The 20,380-nt window shown below is 36.1% G+C and overlaps 1 protein-coding gene across 12 annotated transcripts in view; it reads right to left on the bottom strand.

The window, feature by feature from the left end:
- The window catches only part of TAOK1 (TAO kinase 1), a 106,430-nt gene that overhangs the window by 5,689 nt on the left and 80,361 nt on the right, over nt 1–20,380 (bottom strand). For all 12 annotated transcript variants that reach the window (XM_036340806.1, XM_036340802.1, XM_036340803.1 and 9 more), the window contains 6 exons: nt 18,439–18,675; nt 16,807–16,935; nt 14,861–15,064; nt 8,121–8,360; nt 4,455–4,667; nt 2,514–2,696 (listed from right to left, as the gene is read on the bottom strand). In XM_036340806.1, coding sequence (XP_036196699.1) covers nt 2,514–2,696; nt 4,455–4,667; nt 8,121–8,360; nt 14,861–15,064; nt 16,807–16,935; nt 18,439–18,675 — 1,206 coding nt within the window. The remainder of the gene's footprint in view (nt 1–2,513; nt 2,697–4,454; nt 4,668–8,120; nt 8,361–14,860; nt 15,065–16,806; nt 16,936–18,438; nt 18,676–20,380) is intronic.

The raw sequence follows: 20,380 nt of genomic DNA, 5'->3' as shown, positions 1-20,380 counted from the left end.
CATTTCTTCATTTCACTTTAAGTGTTGTCTTTTTTGTTTTATTCAATACATCATAATATGTTTATTATATTAAACACATTCATGTTAATACTATGTTTGTAGCCATCATTGAAAAGGCTGACTAAAATTTTATCAAGTAGCCCTAGCCAGTTTGGCTTAGTAGATAGAGCATCAATCTGTGGACTAAAGGGTCCCAAATTCGATTCCAGTCAAGGGCACATCCCTCGATGGTGGGCTCCATCCCAAACCCTGGTTGGTGTGCATGTGGGAGGTAACCAATCGATGTGTCTCTCTCACATCAATGTTCCTCCTTCTCTGACTCTCCCCCTTCCTTCCATTCTCTCTAAAAATCAATGGAAAAATATCCTTGGGTGAGGATTAACAACAACAAAAAATTTTTATTAAGCAGATTGGCCATAACCACTTAAATTATATCTCTTATTTATTCATTTAGAGAATTTTTATAAGCAATTAAGAGTCTGAGCCAAAACTGAAAACATATGCCAGGGAGCAAGATCTCAAATACTCCTTATTCTCTATTTTAGATGGTTAGGTGTTTGAAACCATTATAAAATATGCTATAATCACCATATTTATGCATTAATTTCCCCCTATATTTTGGATTTCTTTTCCTTGGAATTCTCAGTCTTAAGTACTTAACAGTTTCAAAGCTCAATATATACTTCCAAATTGCTTTCCAAAATGCATTAGTGATGCATGAGAATGCCACATCAATAGGTATCAGTTTTATGCTCACATTTTACTAGGAACATGTAGTCTTTGGTTCACATATTGAAATGATTAATAGCACTGTTTAACTCTTAACCACTAGGTAAATATGTATACTTTAATAGTACCAACATTTTTTACATCACTATTTTTGAACACCTTAAGGAATTTCCCTCTCAGCGATAATTTTGAAGCATACGAGATAGAATTTTGGATTGAATTTTAAATGTGAAAGTTGGAATTACATTTATGAAATATGTACATGAGACAAATTAGATTTTTCTCAAAATGTATATGTTTCTATCTTTCCATCTTGAATGAGAAACATAATTGAGAAAATTTTTAGAGGCAAGTACCTCTCAAGAAGTAGTAAAGACAGCTATGCCATCTTATTTAGGTGGTTTTTCTTAAGGCATTCTATTTTTATCACAAGAACTGTAGAAAACAGAGGAAAATCTATGAGCCAATGGTCCAGAAATAATGACAACTTTTAATAGGCAAGACCATTAGGCAAGTATTAATTTAATGGACCTAAGACTATATCAGCTATTGGAATTATGGCTCAGGAATTCTGGAACATAGTTCTGAATCATGGATACAACTGATATTCTACTACTTCTCACAACAAATATCTCTCCTTTCTTTATCACTCAAAATATTCTGTCCGTCACCCTTTCCCTAAAACACATACACACTCAGCTTACATACCTTAGTGTGATTCTACTTTTATTCTCTAATATATCTGACAAAAAACAAGTACGAAATAAATAAATAAAGGTACATCTGGAAGTAACATTTCCAGTCTGACTTGCCACCTGTGTGGAACTGCTTTTACTTTCTGTCTGTATCCAGGCCCAGGATGTATGAGTAAAGTATATATTCCTGCACCTTTGTCCCTGCCTTTCCCAGGCAATTGTTAGTTCTTTCTCCAACCTTCTTAGGTACAAAAAAGAAATGAGGGCCCCAGCTGGTTTAGCTCAGTGGATAGAGCGTTGGCCCATGGACTGAAGGGTCCCGGGTTTGATTCTGGTCAAGGACATGTGCCTCGGTTGCAGGCTCGATCCCTGGCACTGGTCGGGGTGCGTGCGGTAGGCAACCAATTGATGTGTCTCTCATATCGATATTCTCTCTGATTCCCCCTCCTTTCCACTCTCTCTAAAAAAATCAATGGTAAAATATCCTCAGGCGAGGAGTAACAAAAATAAATAAATACATGTTAAAATAAAAAAATAAAAAGTGATGAACACAGAACCAGAGCTCTCTCAAAATTTAACTTGTCTTCACATAACCCATATCTTTCTTCTAGCAATTACTACTTAATTATAGGTTCCTTGATGTTTAGTACCTCCAAATTACTTATTTTTCTTTAAATATGTTTTTATTGATTTCAGAGAGGAAGGGAGAGGGAGAGAGAGATAGAAACATCAATGATAAGAGAGAATCAGTGATCGGTTGCCTCCTGCATGCTCCCTACCAGCCATGTGCCCTTGACCGGAATTGAACCTGGGACCCTTCAGTCCATAGAGTGTCAGAATTTCTTCTCAAGTTCTTCCACTGAGCCAAACCAGATAGGGTGTCCCTTAATGTTTAGAACTCATTAATTATAAGGTGCATTATTGAGTCAAATATTTTAAATAAAAAGAAAAACCCTACCAAAACTAGAATTAAGAAAATATGGTATTGTGAAAATAGTCTGTTACCTCTGTTGATATGAAAATATATTTATAAAATGTTTCTGAGGAAAGCAAATACTAGCACAATCACCTTCCTTCTACTACTTATACCTTTTGTTCTAAGAGTGCCCTTCGTAGGGAGACCCTTTGTTCAAGCTCCCGAAGCTCTCGATCATGTTGTGCCTCAGCTTGCATCTTGATTTTGCTCTGATATGCATTCAACAGTTCCAGTTCCTGCTGCAGCTGCATCTTCAAAACCTGGCACTCTGCTTCCTGTGCTTCATCCAAACGCAGCTGAAAGAGAGAGAAAGAAAACATATATCTTACTGTGAGCCATCTATGACCTATGGGAAAGAAGGAGTCTCAGAGAAAACAGACTACTCTTTTGTAGATAAATAATTGTTCTCTCTTCTATTTTAAACATCTCTGAAAAAGAAAGGTACAGTAACTAATAATGGCATTATGAAGATAAAGCTATCATACGCCATTTGGAGGAATCCTAAATAAGCATATTTTTCTTAAGAAAAATTTAGACTCTGATTAGGTGATAGAAGACTGAATGAATCTCTTCTCTCAAATGGAAATAACTACAGAACAGGGACCAGCCAACTATAGCCTATGGGCCAAACTGCGTGTGTGTTTAAATAATCTACAAATTAAGAATGGTATTTACATTTGAAAATGGTTACATTTTTTTCTTTTTTAAAATAAATTTTTATTGATTTCAGAGAGGAAGGGAGAGGGAGAATGAGAGAGAAACATCAATGATGAGAGAGAATCATTGATCAGTTGCCTCCTGCACGCCCCTTACTGGAGATCAAGCCCACAACCGAGGCATACGCCCTAAATGGGAATTGAACTGAAACCTCCTGGTTCATGGGTTAACACTCAACCACTGAGCCATACTAGCCGGGCTGAAATGGTTACATTTTAAATGGCTATTTAAGTATCCATACAATACTCTCAATTTTGCCTTCAGACTCCAAAAGCCTAAAATATCTACTATCTGGCCCTTTAAGAAAAGTTTACAAAACTTATATAGAAAATATTTTATACTAGAGGCCCAGTGCATGAAACTCATGCACAGGGTTGGGGGAGGTCCCTCAGCCCAGCCTGCACCCTCTCGCAATCCGTGAACCCTCAGGGGATGTCCAACTGCTGGTTTAGGCCGATCCCACAAGGATCTCTGCGGGATCAGGCCTAAACCGGCAGTCGGACATCCCTCTTGCAATCCGGGACCACTGGCTCTTAACCACTTGCCTGCCTGATCACCCCTAACCACTCTGCCTGCCTGCCTGATTGCCCCTAATTACCTCTGCCTTGGCCCCCGCCACCACGGCTTTGTCCGGAATGATGTCCGGAAGGTCATTCGGCTGTCCGGTCTAATTAGCATATTACGCTTTTATTATTATAGATGCACTCAAATGTGACCATTTGGATTCCAATATGGAAATGTGCCCTGACCAGGAATTGGACCAGTGACCTCCTGGTGCATGGTCGATGCTCAGCCAATGAGCCACACTGGCTGGGCACTATAGTACTATTTCTTGCCCACTGCTTTAGCAAAGTTGCTGCTCTAATCTTTTTCAGTTTTTTAATTTTATTGATTTTTTTATAGAGAGGAAGAGAGAGAAAGAGAGAGAAAGAAAGAAACATCAATGTGAAAGAAAAACACAGATCAGTAGCCTCCTATATACACTCCAACTGGGGATCAAACCTGCAACCTGGATATGTTACCTGACCAAGAATCAAGCCCGCCACCTTTTGGTGTATGGGACAATGCTCCAAACGAGGCACACCGGCCAGGGCACTGCTGCTCTCATATTGATAAGCTTTTGGAATATGTACTAAAGACCTGAGAGGTACTGGCAAAAAGCCTCTTTAGAACTTTGCGTCTAAATAGACCAATGAAAATTCTATATACATCATACCTGCTTCCACGCAATGCTGAGAGCCCAAGCTGCAGGAGAGCTATCACTTCCAACTAGTATTTTAATCAGGTGTAGAAGGATGGGGGCACTAAATTGTTTTGCCTCAATAAAACAAACTCACGGCTTGTGTGGATAGCATTTCATTAATGCTGTGGTCATACTGCTCAGCCAAGATGGCTAACTTCCGGGTCTGCTCCTCCTTGAGCCGTTTCAGAACAGCTTTGTGCTCACTCTTTGGTGTAGTCTCCAGTAGGTGATTTCTTAATGCTTTGTACTGTCTGGTTTGGATTTTGCAGGTGTCCTGAAACTGCTTTTTTATTTGGAGTTCTTTAGACTGGGAAGAAAAAAATAGATGTATATAATTTTTAACATATGGCATTTGGCATACCTTATGCTTACATAAAAAAAGGCTACTAGGAAAAAGGGAAAGGAAACATAAAAGATGAAATCATAGGTTACAGGTACTTTTGCACTTGGCTATTGGGCCAGATCACTAAATTCTATACATTTTAATAACAAAATTCTAATTTAAATCATTAGAATACCAACAACCTCATTTATCACAGTATTTCAAGCAATACTCAATACTCTGCTAGTAAGTTTAGCTAATGAATAAATATTAAAATTAGTTTTGATTACTGTGTATATTGATGACAGAAAGTTAAATTTCTTCTCAAGCAACAAGTGTAGTAAATATTAAAGCACAGACAATATTTTATCAGATCTCTCAGGTAGAAAATAAGCATATTTACTCTGTTCCTTATTTGAGACACTTTGCTCCAATTTCTTCTAATCACAATCTCAACTCCAACTACATGGTCTGGGACACACCCCATAAAAAAGGGTATTGATAATTAATATTGTTATTACAATTGGTCTTTTCCTTCAGGGAACACACTAGGTAGAAACACACTTAAGAATAGTTTACTCTTTAACAACACCACAAATAAAAACTTGCAAGTCAGTTTACTTGCAATTAACTGAGTTTACTAATATTTCAAAGATCAAACAAAAGTTATGGGGCAAAGGAGAGGACAACTCTTTTTAGGATGATGACAAACATGAATTACATAAACATTTATGTGATTAAATAATCCAAATTATTCTAATACAAAAGTAATAGAATAATTTCCTTTGTGGGAATTCCTTTCTTTCTTTCTTTCTTTTTTTTTTTTTTTAAGATTTTTTATTGGTTTGTAGAGAGGAAGGGAGAGGGGAAGAGAGAGAGAGAAACATCGATGTGAGATCGGAACATATATTGGCTGCCTCCTGCATGCTCCCTGCCAGGGATAGAGCCTGCAACCCAGGCATGTGTCCTGACTGGAATCAAACCAGCAACCTTTTGGTGCATGGGATGATGCCCAACCAACTGAGCCACACTGGCCATGGCCAGGCCTTTATGGGAATTCTTGAGCTCATTTGTCATCAGAAGGAGGCATTCTATTCAAAGTCTGACTGTGTTTGTAAAACATTGTTTTCTCCTCACTTTCTGTGAAAATCAGACTATTGTTGACAAGCTTTCAAACTGAAAAGGCTCCAACAACAGGAAACAGGAAGGGTTGCTAAATATCAAACAACCCTAACAAAAGGAAGATAAACAACCCAATCAAAACATGGACAATGGACCTAAATAGATACTTTTCGAAAGAGGACATAAAGAAGGCCAAGAGACATGAAAACATGCTAAGTCACTAATCATCCGAGAGATGCAAATCAAAATGACAATGAGGTACTATCTCACACCTGTCAGAATGGTTATCATCAACAAATCAACAAATGACGAGTGCTGGCGAGGATGCGGAGAAAAAGGAACCCTTCTGCACTGCTGGTGGGAATGCAGACTGGTGCAGCCACTGTGGAGAACGGTATGGAGTTTCCTCTCAAAAAACTAAAAATGAAACTCCCATTTGACCCAGTGATCCCACTTCCAGGAATATATCCCAAGAAACTAGAAACACCAATCAAAAAGGATATATGCATCCCTATAGCACAATTTACCATAGCTAAGATTTGGAAACAACCTAAGTGCCCATCAGCAGATGAATGGATTAAAAAACTGTGGTACATCTACACAATGGAATATTACGCTGCTGTAAAAAGGAACTCCTACCATTTGCAACAGCATGCATGGACCTAGAGAGCATTATGCTAAGTGAAATAAGTCAGTCAGAGAAAGATAAGTATCACATGATCTCACTTATTTGTGGAATATAATGAACAACATAAACTGATGAACAAAAACAGATCCAGAGAAGCATCGATCAGACTGTCAAACCTCAGAGGGAAGGCAGGGGAGGGTGGGGGTAAGGAGGAGAGATCAACCAAAGGACTTGTATGCATGTATATAAGCATAACCAATGGAAACAGACACCAGGGGGGTGAGGGCATGAGCGGGGGTGTGGTGGGTGGGTGGGGGGGACAATGGGGAGATAAGGACACATATGTAATACTGTAATCAATAAAGGAAAAAAAAAAGAACATCAAACAACTATCTTACAGAAATGCAGTCATATCAGATTTGTGGTATGACCATAAAAACTAAGCTTTCAGTTTTGTTTATTTCTGGCTGCTGCTGAATTTAAAACTAATTAATTATTTCACAGACATGTTATTTAAAAAATCTTTTGTGGGAAATTATTCTGTTACCAAAAGAGTATCTCTTTCCACTAAAAAGACAAAATAAATCTAAAAAATCATTATGAATTCCTATTTTTGTAAGCAACAACTAAAGAAGGTTATGTGGATGGACAGATTCCTTTCCTGTTTGAAAGGAATTGGGTGAGAACTGGGGATACCACTGGATGTGGTGCAGCTTTAAGATTTTAACACAGAATACCTCGGTGAATGAATTTTACTTTACTCCAGGACAGCTTTTCAGTTAAGACCAAGAACAGTTTTCTAGTTTAATTATCAAATAGTTTTAAAAAGAGGAAAGGGCTTAAAAAGAAAATACTGTGGGACCTGGGCCTTATTTGATATAAATAAAAGTTTAAAGTGTGCAGACATATACAGATTAATTGAGGTACTAATATGGATGATAGCCTATATATTGTGTAGTTTTAGTTTATTACGATTCATGTGACTATACTCCTTCAAATATTTATTACAAGTTATAAAACTCGAAAATTTCTTGGAATTGTTAACTCTGGTTGACTCTGGTGAAGGGGGTTGGACCAGGTGGCTGGAGGGACAAAGGGGAGGAAGGGCAACCTTTAACTTTATAGTGTACTTTGGTATCTTTCAAATTTTATATCATGTGAATGAATTCCTCTATTCAAAGCAAGTATAAAAATTAAAGCTCTGCTATGATTCCACTATTTTTCCTCAGATGTGCACAGACAATGAAGGGAGAGGAGTTAAAAAGGCATATTTTATTCACTGGCTTTTGTACTAATTAGGAACTGACTTTTTTGGATACAAATCACATTTAGAGCAAATAAGATTCCAAACTGAATTAATTGGAACAGAGAAAAAGCCAACAGGTTAGCATGTTGACATGTAATATAGCATTGAACATTTGGGTACATTTAATATAAAAATTTTGATTCTTATTGATGGCACTTCCTGCAGTTAAGTTTTGCTAGTTTTTGGTATTTGGTGAGAAATACATAAGCAAAAGTCTGTAGCTACAGAGACACTGCACATTAAAACTAACCAAACATGCTTAAAATGAAAAGAAGAAAAAAATTTATTCAATTTCTTTATGACAGACATCTATCTTAGACCTTTACTGTTTACGTGGATGCCTTTTTTCCTCTTTTCCCTGTCAAGCTTAGGCTAAAGGTACCTTCAGGCTCTTAGGCTGCTGTCGAACCTCCATGACATGCTTTCGCCTTAGTTCCCGTTCTCTTCGCTTATTATATTCCAGCTGGTTAGTGAGCTCAGTTTGATGCTGTAATCTGATCAACTCACAGCGCATCTTCTGAATTGTGTTGAGGTGACGAAACTCCAGTTCTTGCATGGATTCATGTTGTCGCAGTAGCATGGCATGCTCTAAGTCCTTTTGGGTCTGCCTTTTATTTAACTCCTAATCCAAAAAACAAGAGACAAAAGGTATAATTTACTGCCGTATAATGGCAGGAAAAAATATCCTAAGAAACAGAATAACCAGAAAAGAAATGTAAAAACCAAGTTCAATAATGGCTGCATAGTAAACATTAGAATTTTATAACTTTTACTGTAGGAAATGTGCAATTAGTAGCATAAATTTCCTTATCCTTGTCATTTACTATTCATTAATACTATTTTTTGAAATAAGATTAAGATAAATTTATCTGAAGAAGCTTAATGTCCTTTTCCTTTCCTTCTTTTATGTATTGCTTCTTAATTATATATTTGAAGAGGTCCCTAAGTCATCCTTTGAATTTTTTCAGAGTATACTCTTCAATTCTATTACATATAGTATACCCAGTATAGTGTTGTGGTTAAGAACATGGACTCAAGAGCTAGACTGCCTGTATTCTAAATCCTGGGTCTGCTACTTAGGAACAGTAAGTCCTTGGGTTAGTTATTTAGACTCTCAGTGCTTCAGTTTCATCACTTCTCAAAATAAGAGATAACAATCTAGCTATTTCATAGATTTAATATGCGAATGAAATGAGTTCATAAATGGAAAGTTCTCAGAATAATACATGGCACGATGCTCAATGAATGTTATTATTCTTGCCCTGGCCGACGTGCTCAGTGGTTAGAGCATCAGCCTGCACACCAGAGGATCACAGGTTTGATTCCTGGCCAATGGGAGGTACCTGGGTTGCAGGTTCCATACACACATGTGGGAGCAACTAATCAATGTGTCTCTCTCACATTGATGTTTCTCTCTTTCTCCTTTCCCCCTTCCTTCCACTCTCTTTAAAAATCAATGGAAAAAATACCCTTACTCCTAGGATGAGTATTTAAAAAGCTGTTATTATTTTCTTCTTTAGATTAAAAAGAACAAGTGTTAAAATTAATACAACAAAGAGTTGGTTCTTTGAAAAGATTAATAAAATTGACAAATCTAAATAGACTGATTAGCAGTGAGGAAGTTGAAACCAACAAGACCCTACCTTTTAAAAAACAGAAGTCCAGACCAGATGGCTTCACCTGTGAATTCTACCAAACATTCAAAGAAGATTTGAAACCTATCCTTCTCAAACTCTTCCAAAAAACTGAAGAGGCAATATTTCCTAACACATTTTATGAGGCCAACATAACCCTAATACCAAAACCTGACAAGAATAACACACACACAAAAACTACATACCAATATCGCTGATGAATACTGATTTAAAAATCCTAAACAAAATACCAGCAAGTAGAATACAATAATACATTAAAAAAATAATACATCATGATCAAGTGGGATTCATTCCAGGGGCACAAGGATGATTCAACATACGCAAATCGATCAAGGTAATACATCACATTAACAAAAGAAAGGATAAAAACCATACGATCTTATCAATAGGTGCAAAAAAAGTATTTGATAAGATACAACATCCATTTTAAAAACAATAAAATAGGTATAGAAGGAAAGTATCTCAACATAATAAGGCCCATATATGACAAACCCACAGCCAATATCACACTCAATGATGAAAAACTGAAGGCTTTTCCTAAAAAATCAGGAACAAGACAAGGATGCCCACTCTCACCACTCTTATTCAACATAGTTCTAGAAGTCCTAACAATCAGGCAAGAGAACGAAATAAAAGGCATCCAAATTGGGAAGGAAGAAGTAAAAGTGTCACTATTTGCAGATGACATGATTCTGTATATAGAAAATCCCAAAAACTCCACAAAAAAATTAATAGAAACAATAAAGTTGTAGGATACAAAATCAATGTACTAAAACCCACTGCTTTCTTATATAACTAACAACGAAACTTCAGAAAAAGAAATGAAAAAAAATTTCCTTTCGCAGTTGCAAGCAAAAGAATAAAGTACCTAGGAATAACTGTAACAAAGGATGTGAAAGACCTATATACTGAAACCTAAAAAGCATTATTAAAAGAGATTGAAAAAGACACAATGAAATGAACACAGATATTCTGTGTTCATAGACTGAAGAATCGACATAGTTAAAATGGTCATATTACCCAAAGCAATATACAAATTCAATGCTATTCCCATCAAAATCCCAGTGTTATTTTTTAAAGACACAGAACAAAAAAAGTCATCAAATCTGTATGGAACCACAAAAGACCCCAAATAGCCAAAGCAATGAAAAAAAGAATGAAGCCAGAGGTATCACACTAACTGTCTTCAAATTATACCACAGAGCTATGATAATCAAAACAGCATGGCACTGGCAGAAATGGAATTGAATTGAGAGCTCCAATATAAAACCACATGTATATGGGCAGAATTTTCAGCAAAGAAGCCAGAAATACACCATGGAGAAAAGAAAGGCTCTTCAATAAGTGGTTCTGGGAAACCTGGAAAGCCACATGCAGAAAAATGTAACTAGATTACAGTTTGTCCCATGAACAAAAATTAATCAAAATGGATCAAAGACCTAAATGTAAGATCTGAAACAATAAATTACACAGAAGAAAACATAGGTTTTAAAGTTGTGAACTTTGGTCACAGAGAACATTTTATGAATTTGACCCCAAAGGCAAGACAAGTAAAGGCTAAAATAAATGAATGGGACTATATCAAACTAAAAAGCTTCTGCAGAGCAAAAGAAACCAATAACAAAACAAAAAGGCAACTGAATGAATAGGAGGTGATATTTGCAAACAACAGTTCTGACAAAGGTTTAATATCCAAAATATATAAAGAACTTATAAAAATCAACACTAATCAAATTAAAATATGGACAGAGGACCTGAACAGACACTTCTCCCAAATGGCCAACAGTTATATGAAAAGATGTTCAACTTCACTAGCTATTAGGGAAATGCAAATTAAAACTACAATGAGATACCGCCTCATACCTGTTAGAATGGCTATTATCCACAAAGATAGGTAATGAAAAGTGCTGGAGAGGTGTAGAGAAAAGGAAACCCTCATTCACTGCTGCTGGGAATATAGACTGGTACAGCCACTATAAAAAACAGTCTGGCAGTTCCTCAAAAAAATTAAGAATAGAGTTACCATAAGACTCAGCAATTCCTTTCCTGGGTAATCTACCTGTAAAACTCAAAAACATATACCTGCAAAGATCTATGCACCCTATGTTCATTGCAGCACTATTCGTGTGGCCAAGACATGGAAACAACCAAAGTGTCCTTCAGTAGATGACTGGATAAAGAAGATGTGGCACATATATACAATGAATTCTACTCAGCCATAAGAAAAGACAAAATCCTGACATTTGCAACAACATGGACGGACCTTGAGAATATTATGCTAAGTGAAGTAAGTCAGTCAGAAAAAGCTAAGAACCACATGACCTCACTCATATATGGGATCTAAAACTGAAACTAATGGACACAGACAACAGTGTGGTGCTTGCCAGAGGGAAAGGGGTGGTGGGGTAGCGGGGGCTGGAGAGGGCTTAATACATGGTGACAGAAGATGGTTTGACTTTGGGTGATGGGCACACAGTGCAATACACGATTTCATATCACAGAAATATACACTTGAAACTATATGATCCTATTAATCAATGTTACCCCAATAAATTTAATTAAAATGTGCAAAAGTGAAAAAATAAATAAATAATAAGAATAAGAGTACAACACACTCACACACACACACACACACACACACACACACACACACACACAACACAAAACGTAAAAGTCAAATCAAACTTGCCCCTTTTGCCTAAACCCTTTTTCCAGAGGACAACAGTTTGTTGCAAATGTTTCTCAACCTTCCCCAGCTCATCATAACATATCTATTACAGAAAAACATACAGTTTTTTAAAAAGCGAATAATAATATACAATATAGGCATGTAATATGCTTTCTTCATCTAATAATATAATGAACATATATACAAATCAGATCAGTACATGTAGATCTTTTTTTAAAAATTTTTAAGTAAGTACTGCTTTGCAATACCATAATCTTGCCGTTTTTTTGCTTTATAAACAAATTTTCAATAAATATCTATGTGTGATGCATCATATAATTACATTATTATTTCTTAAGGATAGATTTCTAGAAATGGATTTGATGGATAAAAGCATACGTGCATATTATATTTTACTTATTTATTTTTTGTTAATCCTAACCCAGGGATACTTTTTCCATTGTTTTTTTTTGTAGAGAGTGAAAGGGAGGGTGGTGGTGGGGCGGGGGGGGGGGGGGTAGTGGGGGGGAGGCGAGATCAATGTGAGAAAGACACATTGATTGGTTGCCTTCCCGCATGTGCCCCAACCAGGACAGGGGATGGAACCTGCAACCCAGAGACATGCCCTTGACTTGGAATTGAACCCGAGACCCTTCAGTGCATGAGCCAATGCTCTAACCACTGAGAACACTGGCCAGGGGTGCATATTACATTTTAAGCGCTGCTTCTGAATTATGTTTCAAAAGGACAGTTTCAATTTATACTCTTACCAATACTACCCATTTCTCCATGCCAGACTCAATGCCTTTGAATAATTATGTTATATTTGAAGCTTATTTTAAGTCACTCTTGGAAATAAATTTATCCATGCTCACAGGTACCTCTGATAATGAGATCTACTGTTTTCACTAGTATAAGAGTTTCAGGATTTGTCTAATTGTCTATAATAATAAAAGCGTAGACCTAGACGGTTTGGTTCAGTGGATAGAGCGTCAGCCTGTGGACTCAAGGGTCCCGGGTTTGATTCCAGTCCAGGGCACATGCCTGGGTTTGCGGGCTCGATCCCCAGTGGGGGGCGTGCAGGAGTCAGCCAATCAATGGTTCTCTCTGAATCACTGATGTTTCTATCTCCCTCTCTCCCTTCCTCTCTGATATCAATAAAAATATATTTAAACAAATAAAAATAAAAAATAAAAGAGTAATATACTAATTAGACCAGACGGTCTTCCAGACATCCTTCCTTCCTGCCAAAGCTGCAGCAGGCGGGGGCTGCAGTGGCGGCAGCCGGGGGGCCGGGGTCAAGGCACTTGCACGAATTTCGTGCATTGGGCCTCTAGTATGATTATAAATGTGTTAAATGACTTTTTGCCTCCCATGTGCTTAGAGATTGGCCATCATCATGAACAACACAATAACGATCTGGATCAGGAAGTTCATGACCAACAGACTACTTCAGTGGAAACAAATGATCACTCATGTTCTTTACACCCTGGGAAGGCAACAGTACCTAAGACAGAAACTCGGGAAAAACTAGCCAAAATGTATAAGCACACCAGATGTCATCTTTGTGTATAGATTCAGAATTCATTTTGGTGGTGGCAAGACAACTGGCTTTGGCGTGATTTAGGATTCCTTGGATTACACAAAGAAAAGTGAATCCAAACATAGATGCTTACAAAACATGGCCTGCACGAGAAAAAGAAGACCTCAAGAAAACAGAAAAAGGAATGTAAGAATAGAATGAAGAAAGTCAGGGGAACTGCAAAGGCCAATGTTGGTGTTAGCAAAAAATGAGCTGGAGATTGGACAACAGGATTAAAGATTATTTAGTGACTTTATCTGTGGTTATTGTGCAGTTTTTTCATGAGAGGATTAATAAACTAAGAACTTTTATGTGAAAATAAATGTGTCAAATGGTAACATACACTTCAAGGCATCCATTGCAGATCAAAGGCATAATAAATTATCCAATTAATGTTTTCATATTTAAAAGCTAATACTTCTTTTATTCATGGATTTAGTATTTATTAAATATAATGTTTATTGAATGCTTACTATGAGTCAGATACTAAGCATATAAAGACCCAAATAGAATCCATGACTTCATATAAATTCTTTTAAAAAAACCTTATTTATTGATTTTAGAGAGAAAGGAAAGGAAAGGGGACAGAGGGGGGAAAGAGAGAGAGAGAGAGAGAGAGAGAGAGAGAGAGAGAGAGAGAGAGAGAGAGAGGGAGGAGAGAGGGAGAGAGAGAGAAACATTGATTTGTTATTCCACTTATTTATACATTCATTGGTTGATGCTTGTATGTGCCTTGACCAGGGATTGAACCTGCAATCTTGGCATATTGGGATGACACTCTAACCAAATGACCTACCCAGCCAGGGCCTGTGACTTCATGTAATTTCCATTCTAGTGGGGAAGTGAGACTTCCTCCAAAAAAGTGCCTGTATGTGTGAGAGAGAGAATACAAAGAAAAACATTTAAAGAAGGGAGAAGGATTTTGCAATGAAGGAATTTCTGAGGAGGAGACATGTGAAGAGAGGTATGAAAGAAGGGAGAAGGCAAGTCACATGGATATCAGGGGAAGAAGGACTTAGGCAGAAGGAAGTGTAAGTGCAAAGGCCTTGAGGCTGGGATGTGAGTGACACATAGGGTGTCCCAAAAAATGTATACATACTTTACAGCTGATGGCTCAATTAATGTTTTTTACTTTTTAAATTCAACTCATTGGAATTAATAATCATTCAAAATGTGTATACATTTTTTTACCCTGATTTCACATCATTTAAACGTACCTCCCTGACAAGGTCCTGCTCTAAGTTATGGCGTCCAAGTAACATTCTTCTCTTGAAGCGGCGGCACTCCAGCTCTAGGTATTGTCTCTGACGTCGAAGAAGATTAGCCTCTTCTTCTGCTTGGAAATGCTGTATATTCTCCTTTTGCTTTGAAAGCCACTCCTGTTTTTCTTTTTTTGGAGTGCTCTGGTTTTCATTTAGCTCCTAGCAACATAAAAAAACCACTGAGTTCAAAATACTTAAAAATTAACTACATGAATGTACCATTTGGTATCTGATATCCTAGTCTATATAATAAAAACCTAATATGCTAAGTGTCTGACTGTTCAACTGTTTGACCAGTTGCTATGATATGCACTGACCACCAGAGGGCAGACACTCCTACCGGTAGGTTAGCTTGCTGCTGGGGTCCGGCTAACTGGGACTGGATGAGATGGGCCAGACACACCCTGGAGCTCTCCTGTGGACCCTCCCTGACCCCGATAATGCACTGGTGGGGTCCCTCGGCCTGGTCTGCGGGGATCAGGCCAAAACCAGCTCTCGGACATCCTCCGAGGGATCCTGGATTGTGAGAAGGCACAGGCCAGGCCAAGGGGCCCCACCGGTGCCCGAATACATGCACCAGGCCTCTAGTATTTAAATAAAATATTTTACCTATGTCCTCTCTAATGAATAGGCAGGGCAATGACCTTAAGGAGGTAGGTAATATTTTCCTTTTCCTTGAGTTATCCATGAAGTAGGACAGGAAAGAGAAATGTACACCGGAAAGCATGCATACCCTTTAACTTCACACAGCTGAATTTATGATGGTTTCTAGCTTCAAAAGCACAAAATGACTGGTAGATGAAATAAAACACACCTTTCTTTAATCTTTTCTGTGGCAGAAGGCAATGATTTCAGGTAAAAATAGTATGTGAATTAAAATTAGGGCTAAAATACAGTTATGTTTCACTTCTTGGTTTTAAACAGTCTAAATATTAAGTTTTTTTGAAAAATTATGGATAGACTCAATGTAAAAGAATTAAAAATTAAATAGAAAAATCAACAAAACCATGGAAGAACAGAGATCTTCCTCATGAATGGTATTTAATATTTAGCATTAATAACCACTGAACAATCAAAACCAATGTTTTACTACAGCATTTTAAGTAACATCTCATAAACTAATAAATGGAAAAAATGCATTTTATTGGGTAAGATGAGAGCATTGACAATATACTCAGTGAGGCAAACCCTAAAATGCTAATTAACACTAGTATATTTTCAATCTAAAAGGCATCACCATATGCCTTTTAGGTTAAAAATAAATATAAATTAGCCATCTTTCCTAGGTATAAAATGATTTTTCAGAGATTACTAACCTTATGGTCTTTCCCGTTATCAAGAAAGAGACCAATTCTTTGCAACTTTAGTTCATAAAATATTCAAACAACAAAAAAATAAAAACCACATAAATTGGTAGCTCTCAATGTAAGGGTATATGTGTATGCACACAATGGGACAAGTCAGTTACTTAATAAATGCATAGGAAAGCTATTATAAGTAAAATTATATTTTCAGATGTTTCTTTTTGGATCTTAATCAACTGAGGATCTTAGTTCATTGATGAGTAATTGATTATAATCAATGTCTTCATTAGAACTGATATACATTTAGTGAACACAAGCAACAAAAGAAAACTTCATTTTGCATAGGGAATATAGTCAATAATATTGTTATAACTATTTATGGAGCCAGGTGAACACTAGACTTATTAAGGAGATCACTTCATAATTTATATGTCTAACCACTATGCTATACACCTGAAACTAATATTGAATGTCAACTGTAATTAAAAAAAAAAAAAATTTAAAAGAGAAATTTATCCTAATGCTTCTATGAGTTGATCAGATTGGATATAATTAACAATCAGATAACTGCCTTGACTATTTTTATAAAATAAGTACCTCCTTAAGCTGTTCTTTTCGAAGTTTGTATTCTCTCTTCTGGGACTCCAAAAAGCTATTCAGTTCTTTCTTCTGTTGGGCCTGAATATGTTGCTGGAATTTTTTCTCCTCATTGGCCATCACTTTAGCCTGTAAGAAATTTTAAAAAATGGATCAAATTAGTTAAATAGATTCAAAGCAGCAGTTTAATACATATCACCAATGATACCTTTGTTCCCCAAGAATATAAAATCAGTATAAACATTACCAAAATAAGAATCCCCAAATTATTATTATTACTCAGATCTTTTATTATATGAATTTTAGGAGAATCAGAAAATAAAATTCATCTTTAAAATAATATGTATCATCTGTTTTACTTCTGATTATATATATTAGATACATATCTATTGTAGAAAATTTAGGAAATACAGAAAACACAAAGAAGAAAAATCTTATGTGATTTTAGCACCCAGAAATAACTAATATAAACATTTTGGTGATACTCTTCCTAATTTTTTCATGCATATATTTGTATATACATATATATTTTAAACAAATCTGTAATTATATTGCACATCTTATTTCATGAATTATTTTTGCAAATATGCTAATTTCTACCTCTTCTCAAGTTATTAAAAACACTACCCAAAGCCTAACAGGATTCTAAATACCTGTACATTCTTTCACAAATTATTTCAAAATCAAGTATGTATTTACATCAGAAGTTATTTTGCCAACTTCTCTACTATTGTGAGAGAGTGGTTCTTCTTTTTTTTTTTGGGGGGGGGGGGGGAGGGGGTGAAAAGGGTAACAATGACAATGCCTCAATGTGGACTAGCCAGACATATTTAATGATTTTTGTGTGAATTTACTGAGAAGTTTACATTTTCCTTGAAAAAATGTGACTCTCAAAATAAAATGAAACAGATGGGACACTAAAAACAGAAGAAAAGATTTCCCATGACAAGACTGCTTAAAAATACACCATTATCATACTAAACAAATGGGCTAAATCTTAATCTCTCAATTTATAACCTTTAACATGTTGTGTATATTATAATAATCTTCAATTATTCTGAATAAAAATCCTGTTACAAATTTTTTAAATGTTTTCAAAAAATACAGAGAAGAGAATCAAGAATGATATTTTGAAACCTAAACCACCTATTGATGAGTTTCTCAAACTCCTCAATTACCAGGGAATCCAAAGGCCGAAAATAGTTGAATGACTTACTACTGTGACACTATAAAGCTATCAACATCAGGAGATGATCCCATGTCTATTGGTTTCCAGATTCAGTACTTGATATTGTACATGTTATATAAATATTTCTCCTTTTCCCCAATTGATTTGCTTGGTTCTGGGAACAGATACACTAACACCAAAATGCTACCTTGATTAATTCTGAGATGATCAAAAGCTAGAATAAGTAAATTAATAATACTGAACCCTGGCTGGGTAGCTTAGTTGGTTAGAGCACTGTCCTGATGTGCCAAGGTTGTGGGTTCAAACCTCAGTTAGGGCACATACAAGAATCAACCAATGAATGCAGAAATAAGTGGAACAACAAATCGTTGTTTGTCTCTCTTCCTGTCTCTAACAAATAAAAAAATTAAAAAGTTTAAAAAATGTAATACTGAATCAGTCACCTCTTTTTCCATAGCAGCCTGATGTTTCTTGATAAGTTTCTCCATTTCTGCAGCAAAATTGTTACGTTGAGTTTCAAGATCTTTATCTAATCTGAGGCGATGTTCATCCATCTCAGCCTTTAGCTTATTTTCTAGAGTCATCAGCTGCTTTTGATGTTGTCGCCTCATTCTCTTATAGCCAGACATTTGTTCTCTAAGTTCAGAGTCCTGCTCATGTTCTTGCATTTGCCTTGTAACCTAGAAGGAAAGAATAAAATAAAGCAAACATTTTCCTTTCAAATGCATTTTAGACCACTCTGCTATTAACTAAGTAGGCAATTAACGTAAGAGATCCCAGCTAGCAATTTCCAGCAGGTCTTTTAAACAGACAAGCTGGTTCTAAAATTTATATGGGAATGTAAAGGAATAGGCAAACAATCTTGAGGCGGGGGGGGGGGGGGGGTAGCTGGAAGCATACACTTCAGTAATCAAAATAGTGTGGTTTTAAGGATAGGCCGAGTAGATCAAAGGAACAGAATAAAATATAGAAATAGACCCATACATATTCAGTCAATTGATTTCTGCCTAAAAGCCATGTTAATTCAAAAAGGAAAGTGTTTTTTTTTTAACAATCCTGCTAAAACAACTGGTTCTCTGCATAAAAATAAATAAATAAACCTTAACTCCTATGTCAATCTACATACAAAAATTAATTTGAAAAGAGTTATTTGACCTAAACATAAAACCCAGAGTCATATAGCAGAAGGAAACAGAGTATCTTCACAAACTTGGGGTAGGCAAATATTTCTTGGTCAGTACACAAAATACACTGACTATAAAGAAAAAAATGTATAAATTGGATTTTCAAATTGAGGTGAAATTCACATAAAATCAAATCAATCACTTTAAAGTGAATACCTCAGTAGTATTTACTACATTCATAATTTTAGGCAACCACCACCTGTACCTAGCTACAAAATATTTTTTATCACCTCAGACGAAATCCTTTATCTGTTATACAGTTGCTCCCGATTCTTCCCTTCAGGTAACCCCCAATTTGTTTTTTGTTTCTATGGATTTATCTATTCCGGTATTTCATATAAATAGAATCATATAATATGTGACCTCTTGTGTCTGGGTTCTTTCCTTTAGCATATTTTCAAGGTTCATCCATGTTGAATAGTATGAATCAGTACTTTATTCCTTTTTATAGCTAAAAAATATTCTACTATATGCATATGCCATAATTTATCAATTCACCCATTGTGAATATCTGTGTTATTTCTACCTTTTGGCTATTGTGAATAATACTGCTATGAACATTTGTGTACATGTACTTGTTTAAATACATGTTTTCAATTCTTTGGGGTATATTCCTTGGAGTAGAATTGCTGGGTCATGTGGCAATTCTATGTTAATCTTTTCGAGGAATACTCAACTGTGTCCACAGCCGCCAAACCATTTTACATCCTACCAGCAGTATACAGGAGTTCCAATTTCTCCATATGTTCTCCGACACTTAGTTTCCTTTTTGTTGTTATTGCTGTTTTTAGTAGCCATTCTAGTGGTGTGAGGTGGTACCTCATTGTGGTTCTGATTTCTATTTCCCTAATGAATAATGATGTTGAGTATCTCTTTTCATGTGCTTGTTGGCCATTTGTATATCTTTTCTGAATAAATGTCCATTCAAGTCCTTTACCCATTTTTAAATTGGGTTGTTTAAACTGGATTTTAAAACTAAAAAAAATGATTTCTCATCAAGAAAACAGTAAGAAAAAGAATAGGTAAATCACAGATGGAGACAAAATATTTGCAAGATATATATGAGATATAATACTTGTATCCAGACTATATAAAGAACTCCTACAAATCAATATTAAAAAAATGGACACCTGAGAGCGTCGGCCTGCAGACCAAAGGGTCCCGGGTTCAATTCCAGTCAAGTATATGTACCTCGGTTGCA

This window comes from Myotis myotis, unplaced genomic scaffold (genome assembly GCF_014108235.1).
Source record: "Myotis myotis isolate mMyoMyo1 unplaced genomic scaffold, mMyoMyo1.p scaffold_m19_p_17, whole genome shotgun sequence".
Lineage (NCBI taxonomy): Eukaryota > Metazoa > Chordata > Mammalia > Chiroptera > Vespertilionidae > Myotis > Myotis myotis.
Note: the sequence above shows the minus strand (reverse complement) of the source record. Positions and strands in the feature narration are given on the sequence as shown.